The sequence below is a fragment of the Gossypium arboreum genome, chromosome 12 (genome assembly GCF_025698485.1).
Source record: "Gossypium arboreum isolate Shixiya-1 chromosome 12, ASM2569848v2, whole genome shotgun sequence".
NCBI lineage: Eukaryota > Viridiplantae > Streptophyta > Magnoliopsida > Malvales > Malvaceae > Gossypium > Gossypium arboreum.
This window is the reverse complement of record NC_069081.1, coordinates 3,643,959-3,656,004: the sequence shown is the minus strand read 5'-3', so window position 1 is coordinate 3,656,004 and position 12,046 is coordinate 3,643,959. Positions and strand designations below refer to the sequence as shown.

At 29.8% G+C, this 12,046-nt stretch overlaps 1 protein-coding gene across 2 annotated transcripts; it reads left to right on the top strand.

The window, feature by feature from the left end:
• Positions 1–10,876: 10,876 nt before the first annotated feature.
• On the top strand, positions 10,877–12,046 carry LOC108477808 (uncharacterized). 2 transcript variants are annotated; one of them, XM_053023348.1, is made up of 3 exons: positions 10,877–11,019; positions 11,257–11,511; positions 11,595–12,046. In XM_053023348.1, exons 2-3 carry the CDS (start codon positions 11,277–11,279, stop codon positions 11,852–11,854), a joined length of 495 nt encoding a protein of 164 aa, XP_052879308.1. In that variant the 5' UTR covers positions 10,877–11,019; positions 11,257–11,276; the 3' UTR covers positions 11,855–12,046. The 2 variants fall into 2 exon arrangements, with proteins under 2 accessions (XP_052879308.1, XP_017635787.1); XM_017780298.2 differs by lacking the exon at positions 10,877–11,019 and having other exon boundaries at positions 11,139–11,511.

Genomic DNA, 12,046 nt, shown 5'->3' with positions numbered 1-12,046 from the left:
CTTCTTTTGGTCTCAATTTTGCTCCATTGTGATTCTTTCGACACTGTTGAGCTGTAAGGTAGCATATAAATTTATACAAATACCCAAACATCCCTTAACTAATTGTATTGGTCTATGTTACCCCAAGTTTTAAGGTGTGGGTATTTTAGTAGTATAAGCAATTTTTTACGGCATGTAACATCACTTTGCTGGCACCATAAATATTCCAGTCTGTCCAGATAATATAGACAATAAAATTTTAATTTAATAAGCACAACAACCCCCTCTAAAGCACTACAATAGGAGAACATAGAATTAAATTTTAATTTCTTAATTTATAGAAAGTTACCTCTATTTAGTATTTAATTTTTTAATACTTTAGGCATTTGTCTAATATCATTAAAATATATTGACATATTATTGATGATAAATAATATGATGACACGTGGCAGTCTCACATTTTGACACTTGACAAAAAAATAAAATTTATAAAAAAATATTTTTTGCCACATACTGAAATGTGAAACTATTGTCGAAACCATTTTTTTTTTTAAAAACGATGATCGACTTTGGTTTTGAAAACGAAAACGAACATAGGAGTCGCCACCAATCTTTTTTATTTAGGTGTGATTGGATCACCTAGAAGTCTAGTCGTTTTAATAAAATATTTCAATTTATTAAAACAAATGATTTTGGTCTACAAAAGTTGAGAAAACAAGTTCGGGAGTCGGTTACATGTGAGGAAGGGTTAGCACCCCCATCACGCCCAAAATTGGTACCTAATTGATTAATTAATGTCTTAATGTCGAAAGTTGAAAATATTTTGAAATAAATTTTAAAATACGATCCCTTGTTATGAATGTTGGATAACTTGAAATGGATATTAAGATTCTCTTGTTTCGAAGAAATAAAATATCACATCCAGCACGTAGGACACAATATTTCAAACCTTCGATATCAAGATCATCTCATAATTTCTAAATTTATCCATTGAAATTTTTAAGAAGGATATTCGGTCGTTCGGTCAAACGATAAATCGAAACCCAGCACGTAGGCACAATTTCTCAAAATTTCCAAACACGAAGCATTGCCTTGTTTTTAAAAATTCTTGAGTAAAAATGTAATAATATGAAATGATTAAGATTCTCTTGTTTTGAAGAAATAAAATATCACATCCAGCACATAGGACACGATATTTCAAACCTTCGATACCAAAATCATCTCATGATTTCCAAAACTTATGCGTTGAAATTTTAAAAAGGATATTCGATTGTTCGGTCAAACGATAAATCGAAACCCAACATGTAGGGCACGATTTTTCTCGATATTTCCGAACACAAAATATTGCCTTGTTTTTTTTTTTTTTTTTATAAAACGAATGTACCACTTCGCCATGTGAGTTTATTTTGTTTGGAATGAAATGAAATGATCTATATTAGGTAAGTATATAGTCTTTGAAATGACTTTAATGAAATGAAAATGAATGATAATATCGGGCATGGCATAATAATTTACGAATGAATGTTATAATAATGAATCACAAATACATGAAAATATGAATAAAAATTTGATACATAATGGCAATAATCATACAACACAAGTAATTTGGGCACCAACATTAATAACCAAAAGAAATAAAATGAATGATAAAGTAATTTAAAATAAACAATAAGACAATTCTAAATAGATAATAGGTATGGAAAACAAGTTTAGAATAGATACTATAAAAAATGATTTAAAGTAAATGGTGTAAAACAATTAGAAATCATTAATATTTAAGATAACAAAATAATATATAAGGCAACCTAAAATAAATAATTTATAAAATATTTGAAAATAGCATGAAGGAGTTTGACGTAAATAATATATGCAAAATAAATTTAAAATAAATAATATATATAAAGGATATATATATATATATATATATATATATATATATATAAACAATTTAGTATAGGTAATATATGAATTCTTATAACAAATGATGACGAAGAGGTTTATAATACCTAATAAAGAAATTTAAAATAATTAGCATGTGAAATAATGTGATTAAAGGACATATAGGAAACTTAAAATGAGTATTTTATATATATAATAGTGCAAAATAAAAGGTATATATAATCTCCAAATAAAAATATGTATGATAGTTTAAAATAAATAAATAATATATAAATAATAATAATAATAATAATAAAAGAATAATACTTTAAAATGTGCAAAATTGATCTCAAAATACATAATAATGAAGTGATTTAAAATAAATAGTATATTAAAACAAACTTAGAATAAATAAAACTAAAACAGTTCCAAAAAAACTGAATAAATAAACAAATAGATAAATTAATAGGCTAGGACTAGGCTGAGATCAAGTTGAAATTCAAAGGAAAAAATTATAAATAACAAAAATAGGCCATCGGGGACCTAGGTGAAACACACTGAAACACATGGAGGGCTGATTAGGAAATTATCCCTAGCCCCTATACGCTGCGTTTCAAGATGGAATAAACTGAAGCAAACACAAAAAATGCGGCGAAATTTAAAAGAAACAGAAAAAAAACAATGAAGGCCAGATTGTAGCGCCCTGAAAATGGAAGGACCAAGCACGCAATAAACCCAAATGAGTGAAACGCGAGGATCCCCCCTGGAGCGGGTCGGGTCTCGCGCGGGTCTGCTCAGACGGCACCGTTTCAATGCTGGTGCCTTTGGTGCAAAGCGGCACCGTTTTATACTGCCATTTAAACTAAATTTTTTACTCTTTTTTTTTTATTTCTTCCCTTTTTCTACAAAAACAAACAGAAAGAGAGTAGCCCCCCCCCCCCTTTTTCCTCTGTGCTAGGGTTTCTTAACCCATCATCGCCGCCGCCGTTGTGATGCCACCGTGGACGGTGGTTGAGGGCATGCAAAAAGGGAGTTTTTCACCTCCGTTTAAAGCGCTCGAAGGCTATATCCCCTCTAGCCCGAGAGCATAAGAGAAGAGACCCCCTTTATTCCCTTTGGAATTGGTTTTAAAAACGGAGCAGGGGCTCCGACGACGTAACTTCGGGGTTTAGGGTAAGTCTCCTTTTCTCTTTTCTTCTTGTTTTTGTTTAAAACAAATTTGAAAACAGAAAATAAAAATAAGAAAACAGAAAACAGGAAATAAAAAGAGAAGATAAAATTCAACCTTTTTTTTTATTATTGCTTAAATCGTGTGTAACCTTCACAATATCTGGTTTTTAGGCTTATATAGCCGAGAAATATACTCGATTTAATATTATTGCTATTGTCTATGCTTTTGCTTGTTTTCTTGCTTTGTTTCTGCTCTGTCTTTTGCCTTTTTGCTTTGGTGTCTTTCTTGTTTCCTTTTTTGCTTTGTTTTGCAGGCGCAGCAAGGGTCAATGGGGCTGTAGATGGTCGTTTTGGTGCAACGGGACAAGGGGAGCCGAGCCTCGGACGTTGGACGTGCCGACAAAGCACGTGGGAGGGGTACGACGCTAGGGGGAAACTAGGGTTTCCTGGTTTGCCAAAATTGGCTTGAGTTTTGGGCCTATCGGGCCATCAAAAAATTGGGTTAGGGGTTTAGGTTATTGGGTTTTGAAAATTTAGGTTGATTTAATTTTGTAAATGGACATTTTGGGACTTTATTTTTGTTTTTTTTTTTTGTTTTTCTTGTTTTTATTGGTTTGGGCTCAGGCAGGGCAAAATGGGCCTGTTACAACTATCATGTGTCATTATGCTATTGGTCAGCATTGCACATAAACATATTTTAACAATTTTTGTCAATACTTAAAAAAAGTACCAAATTACTTACGATTTTTAAGTTTAAATATCGATAAATCCAAAAAATAAAAATAAAAGTATTAAATAAGTATAAATTATCAAATTCAAGTAGCTCTATATTCATTAACTCAAATTTAAATAATTTAAATAGAGATGAAGCACTTAAATCCAAAATCAATTATAGGTTAATTTATATATTGTATAATACCAGGTTTTAAGGAGCCATAGAAGTCAAAAGCGATTTTTTTATCTTATTTTAATATATAATTTCAATTTCTTAGAATTAAATAGGGTTATAATAGATTTTTAATTTGATAGAATTCATATTTTTATATAATATTATCTATATATTATATAAAATCAACTTCTGATGGAGCCATAGGAGTTAATTGGGATATTTTAAATAGTACAGAAAAATAATTCAGATTTTAGGATTTAATAAGGGTTATTTAGAAATTTTGCAAAATAGTTACTTAGTTTATTTATAAATTTTATTATTATTATTTATTTTTATGTATAAATAAATCTATGTGTATATAATTAATTTTTTTCTTTTCTAATTAATTGTGTATAGTTGAAAAAATCAGAACATTTTGGTTCAAAATTAATTAAGTTTACATTTTATGAATTTAAACCAAACTATAGATATGCATTATATTGTTGCTACATTTTAATTTAATATTATGCTTTATTTATTTTTTTGGAAGTTACTTTTCTAATTTTTAATTTCATAAAAGTTAAAAAAAAATCAATTATAGATATATATAACCACACGTATACGTGTAACTGTTATTTAAGTTGTTTTTGAGTGGTAATTTTATTTCACTTTAGATGATTTGTTTTTCTTCCATTTTCACCATTGTCTGTACATAAATATCAAAATTTATCTTTTATTATCTATGAGAGTTATGATTTCCTCACTAAGGTAGTTATAGATCCTATGGAAAAAAGGAAAGACAAAGGGATATTTAAAATTTTGACAAATTTTCTGATGAAATTTTCACCACAAAAATATTCACTTGAAGGTTTATCGTTCTCTAAATATTTCAACTATGCCGATATAATATAATATGAATTATACTTCTACCGTGATAGTTTTTCAATATTTTATGATTTATTTAAAATTTTGCAAGCCCAAATATGTGGCATGCTAGCCTATATCAAATCATTAATGTTTGGTTCTTTCTTCACTCATATATATATATATATATATATATACATATATATATCAATCACACAATAATAATATTAATAAACAATAATCTTATCCATCACAACCATTCAATAAGTAAATCTTTAAGTTTATATACATATAGTATAATCTGATCAATTATAGTACCAATGGCTGATGACGCAGTTGGAATCTACTTTAGTTATGGGTACGCAACAAAATATTACAGATGAAACCTACTAATGGTCATGGAAGCACAACATACTAAAAAATAAAAGCTGTCAGAGGGTTGTAAATGCACAGCAAAACAATGCAGTTGGAATATGCTTTAGCTGTGGGTGCACAACAAACATTTAAATGTAGATATACTATTGTTGCTTCCTTCGGTCAGATTGATATTCACCCAACATAGCGATTTAAATGAGAAGGACATACCGTTTTAACACGAGTCACTTGATATTCACCCAACATAGCGATGAAATCGATGACATGGTGTTTAAATCGGTACGTTGCCTTGCTTATTGAAATAAATAAAAACACGAATAAACATTTTAAAATAATGAACAACGAGGTACTATAGAAAAATGGGCGGGAAACAAAAGAAAATAGTTGGAAATGCATCAAGGCACATAATACATACGACAATAATATTAAAAACAATGACAATGCACACGATATTAAATATAACAATAGTATCAAATACGAGAACACAATGAATATACATATGTAAAAATGACATTAAGAGTATGTACATAATATATACTTATGCATATATATGTATAATTAGTAATAATGTTGGAAATATACTACATATAATATTTGAAATATACATGAAGTGATAAAATATACATAACTATTAGTGTTAAAGTATATACATATGAAAGACGTTTACATAATAATACTAAATATAAGTACTAATATATATATATACATATATTTAAAAATTAATACATAATAATATTAAAGAATATGTACATACTATACATACACATATAATAAGAAAATACATACAATATATAATATTAAGAATATATATATATATATATAAATATATATATATGAATAGTAATAGTGTTAGAAATATACTATATACAAGTGTTCGAATATATACCTAAGATAGTAAAAATACGACTAATAATGTTAAAATATATGTGATATATACATATATATAAAATAAATATTGAAAAATACATGTACATAACATATATGAAAAATATATACATAATAATATTAAAATAAAATGATAAGTAAAAATAATGAAAATAATAGGTATAATAATAAATATAAGGACGTATGAAAATAATACTATATATAAAAGTATATATATATTCATATAATAAAATGTATGTACTAGTGTTAACAATAAGATAATAGGGATAAAAATAGATATAATAATATATACATAATATACAAAATATAACATTATATATATATATATATATATATATATATATGTAATATACAAGAAATATATATATAATAGTATTAAGACTATAAACATAAGATAGTATATATACAAAAATAAGTAATAACATCATATACGTATATACACATATGTAAATAAGTAATAACATCATTAAAAATAAGTAATAATAATGAAAATAATAAGATCAATAATAAACAGAATGATAAATGTATTATAAAAGGATGAAAAATAATAATTATATATATAATAGAAATAAGTGTAATAATAATGATAAAGATAATAAAATATTCCTAAAGATAATACTAATAATAACAGGTAGTATAATAATAAATATATATGTAAAAGGATAACATAATTAATAAACAAAATACTAAAATGATAAGCAGGGATTAAATTGAAAGAAAATAGAAAGTTTGAGACAAATTTTAAAGAAACAAAAACAAATGAAAGGGACTTATTTGAACACGCGCTAAACTAAGGGGGTCCAAAACACAATTTTTCAGCTATTAAAACGCTGCGCAGCGTGGGGGACCAGAATGAACTCGGAACAAAACAACAGGGCCGAATTATAATTAAAAGAAAACTTGATTGCAATTCGTAAAAAAAGCGGAAGGGCTAAAGGTGCAATTAGTCCTTCTGTAGAAAACACGCGGATCCTCCTTGGAGCGGGTCGGGCAATCGAGTCGGAGGCTCAAAACGGCATCGTTTTGGGGCTTAAGTACAGCCCCCAAAACGACGCCGTTTCGGAGGGCTATAAATAAGCCCAATTTAAGAAGAAAAAAAATTCATTTGTGAGGGGAGAAAGAAAAAAAAAGGGAGAGAAGAAGAGAGGGAAAGAGAGAAGAGGAGAAGGAGGACTCGGCCGGGGGCCGATCACCTGTGTCATCGATCACAAATCCACGGCTTAAGCACGGCCACCGCCAAAAATTCTAATTTTTGTTTTTTATTTTTATTTTTTATTTTTTTGCTTTTTATTTTTGGTATTTGTTAATATATTTTATGTGTATCTATAAGAAAAATGAAACACTTATCAATATATGCGTGATTTCAAAGAAAATAAAGAAATAATAAACCTTTCGTGTCTGCGATTTGTTGCTGAATCTGATTTTTAATATTGTGGAGGTTATTCTTTCTATATTCTGGAAACACACTGTTTTTGTATTGATAGCAATAGCCGAATTGATCTAGCCGAAAAAAAAAAAAAAAAGAAAGAGACCCCTGTTACAGTTTTTTATTTGGGTTTTTATAATCCCTTTTCACCTATTTTTTTATTGCTTCTATCTTGTCTGATTGCAGGAAATGGGCACGGACGATGGGGTGTATGATGGCTCAGCACGCGCGGGGCATGGTGGCCGACATGGTGGAGCAAAGTGTCAAAGACATAGAACAGCAGCTTGAAACCCTAGGGTTTCTGGCTTTCCAAAATTTTTAAAGTTTTGGGCCTATCGGGCTTCACTGTTTTGGGTTGGTGTTGGGTTTAAGTGTTTAGGTTATTTTGGGTTTTGGGTTGTAAATGGGTTTTGAGTATTTGTATTTGGACCTGGACAATTTAAATGGGTCATTTGGTTTTGATTGTAAACAGGCCAAAATTGGCCTACAACAAATTTTATTAATTCAAACCCTATGACTTTTGGGTTGTTGCATAAGTATATTACAAATTATAAATTTGTTTTTAATTATTTTGATTCTATTTAAGTAAATATAAAAATTTAAGTTAATATGAATAAAGATGACACATTAAGATTTTTGCATTTTAGTAATCTCATGAAGACTTTATTTATTTTAAAAATGTAATAGGAAAACAAATAAAAATAATGTGATGGAGAAAAATTGGGGAAGACGGAAAGCCAAAAGTCTTCATAATTAAAAAAAAACAATAATAATCTATCTATTTGTGACATTTTTATGAGATATTTATGACATTATCAATATGTGATTTTTTATTCATGGTATTGTAAGTTATAACTTTTTTTCTTTATAACCCTAAAACCTTTTTTTATAACTTAAATTAGCCTATTAATGATTCAAGATTGTTTTGATTTATAATGCTTCTTTTATTATAAATAGTTTTCGATAGAATCTTATTTTGTGTATTTTATTTTTGGTTTCATGTTAGGTTTTGTAAAATAGGTTTAATTGACACTCTATTACTTTTTAGTTTAACTCATTTTCTTGCCATCTATCAACTTTGTCTTCTAGCTCCGAAGGTGGGAAACCTTTGGTGTGATGTTAGTTGAATATAATAATATCAATTTTGTACGGTGGGTAATGAATCCTCACAATATGTCAAGAAATTTGAGATAAGAGATTAATGACATTAGGAGTCGGCTTGAAAGATAAAAAATGGTCACTGATCCATGTTGTTAGAGCTATGAACAAAATATTGTATGTGCTTGCAAAAACTGGCGCTTTATTTGTAAGAATATCAGTTTGTGGAATATCTTCATCTTTGATCCTTACACATTCAAAGCTTTCTTCTTTATATTTTACATTGCGCTTATGTATTTGGTTTCTATCTAAATCTTAATCATATGTACTTGGTTTTCTCTATAAATAAAATTTCTTTTAATAATAATAAAATAAATTTTTCTATTTCTTTTGTAATTTATTTGATGCGTCATTAACTAATTAAAAATTTGACTAAAGCAAGTACACCTATCAATTAATAGTATAGATACGGTAAGCAAAAATATTGTTCCTATGATGGCTCAAAGTACTAGCAATTACCGTTTTTCTATTATTTAACCGATAAATTCGAGTGATTGATTAAAACTAAAATTAACTAAATTAATTAACTAATGAACACGACAAGGGACAAAATAAGAAAATAAATGATTAACAACCAAGAAGCAAAACAATACCCATGAAATAATTCACTTAGACTTCATATTTCACTATTAATCTAAATTAAGCAATTTCTTTACTTAGTATTTTGATCCTTAGAAATCTCTAAATTATGTTAATATCTCTTTTGAGAGTAAGAGCAACTAACTCTAAGTTGATTAATTGAAATTTCTTTCTAATTAAAACCCTTTTATTGCATTAACTCGAGCTATAAATTCCCTTATTAGATTTTACTCTAATTCGGTAGATTTATGTCGTCCTATTTCTAGAATTGCATACAATTCCACTCAATAATGCTAGATCTACTCTTAAACAGTGTCTATTCTTCCTCTGATTTAAGCATATTAAACATGAATCAATAATCTAAAAATATCAAACCAAGAATTAAACACACATAATTGAGAAAAAGATCTAAATATTTATTGCATAAAATAAAAATCAAGCGATAGAGTACACCATAGGGTTAATCTCTTATAAGTATTTAAAAAATTAGTTCATGCTTGAAAATAAAAACATTCAAGATACAGTCTAACCGAAAGAAAAAAAAGAAACTCATGATAATCTCCTAAGAAATCAACAGAAAGTTTTCAATCTTGACAGAAACCTACTTCAGAATTAGTTTTAATGGTGTTTTTCGAGTTGTTTTCTTGAGTATTTTATGACAGTTCTCTTATATCTTCTTATTTTTGCCATGTTTTCTCGTAGTCCAGGGTGCCAATTCGCGAAATCGATATGACCTGCCACATGGTTATGTGATAGCCCATGTGGCTCACACGGACGTGTGGAATGGGTTAGCTCATGTGGCTCCTATACCTTACTCTGATTTTTTGTTTTTCGCTCCTTTTTGCTCCCAAATATTCTCCTAAGTATAAAAACATAATAAAAGATTAGTAATATAAAAATCACCATTAACATCGAATAATTACCAAAAAAACGCATTAAGAATTAAAGTTTAATTTAACAATTTTAGATATGATTATAACAAGTTAGTTATGAGGTTAATTACGTAACCTGACGTTAAATAAAGAAGGGCAGCAAGGGGGAGGATGACAATTGTATGAGGACAATGTATTCAATTTCAAACCATATGGGTTTAATGGTTAGAAAAGGAGAAGAAATTTGAAATGTACTTGAGCTTTCTACGCATGAACTCCAGTCTGATTGGTGACTGATGGATTGTCACAATCAAATGGCTGTAAAACCCATCACTTTGGTGAATGCAGTGGCAACCATCCGATGCATTGAATAATGATGTCTTGGGATTTTGCTTGTCTCTCAAAATGAAGTTACCACTATTTTATCATATGCCAAACTCAAAACATTTCTGTTTCACTGACACAAGATTAATCATATAATCTGCTGTTAAACCGTCATTAATACATCACATAAACGTGAGTGAGCGCGTAGTTGTGTCTGCCTAAGATCGTATATTACTTTTGACTTTTGCAATCTATTTTAGGCCAATTTGCAAATTTGTAGTGGAGGAGAGAAAACACAATTCTATTTTATGCAAACTAACAGTGTTCATTCATTCATATCGGTTAATCAAAAGAGGTTTTACCATTTCTTTCACCAACCCACTATCCTGCCTGTCGGATTATTATAATATCTTAATTTTTTTTTTAAAAAAAAAAATCTGAATGGTTTTGATTGATAGTGAGTTCGGAGGGTAGTGCAACCCAAGTGAAAATTTAAGGTTTGAAAGAAAATTTTGCACAATTGTGTTAGATTTTAGTATAGGTAGGTAATTATGTAATGATTTTGAACAAAGAATTAATGGAATGTCGGAAAGAAGAAAAGAGGAGGAACAAGCGTCATAGTGGATAGGAGTCGACTTGGGGTAAACTTGAGTTCCTTGAAACACCTTCCCTATCACATTTTCCATTTCCTGCCTACGTAGAATAAAGGGTCAATTGAATTCGGCAAATTAGCACCATGGAATTATGGTTTTCTTCATCATTTTCAAAACTCTCTTTCCTCTATATAAACCAATGCCGCTCATCCTCTCAATCTCAGAATCATTCAACTTTTACTATCTCCTAATTTCATCACTTGATTATAAACATGGGTTTTACAGGTTCCACAAGACTCGTCATAATGATGGTGGCTTCTCTATGGGGAATGAGCATTGCCAACAAGGATTGGGGCTCTGGTTATAACCACACCAACTGGGACTGGGGCTGGGGCTGGGGCTGGGGACCCTACCATCCCCCTAATCAAACACAAGGCCCCAACAAGATCAATGTGGGCGGATCAGAAAACTGGCACTTCGGCTTCAACTACACTGAATGGGCATTCCAAAATGGTCCTTTCTACTTCAACGATACACTAGGTGAGTCATTATTAAACGCGACTTTTCTCCCTTTCTTTTCCCTCATACGTTCCATATTTAATGTAAACATGATGGCTGCCCAGTGTTCAAATATGATCCACCAAGCAACAACACTTTTCCACACAGCGTTTACTTGCTGCCAAATCTGTGGAGTTTCCTGACTTGTGACTTAAGAAGAGCAAAGATGATTGCTAGTCCCACACAAGGAGGCGGCGACGGCTTCCACTTTGTGCTCAATCGATGGAGGCCCTATTACTTTGCTTGCGGTGAACGTAACGGTTTTCATTGCAAGGTTGGTCGTATGAGGTTTATGGTAGTGCCATTTTTCCGTTGGAACCATTGATCCATGAAGACAATATCAGGGAAGACAGACAGTACTGCTTTATATATATATGCTAAAGTCTCTAGACTTTAGTGAACGATTTGGCTTGAAATCGTCGTTTGTTAGCTTTGGCTTTATACTTTCAGTTTTGACTCAAATATCTCCGAGGCTTATACATAATTCGGACTATGGTGATAACCAGAATTTACAGAA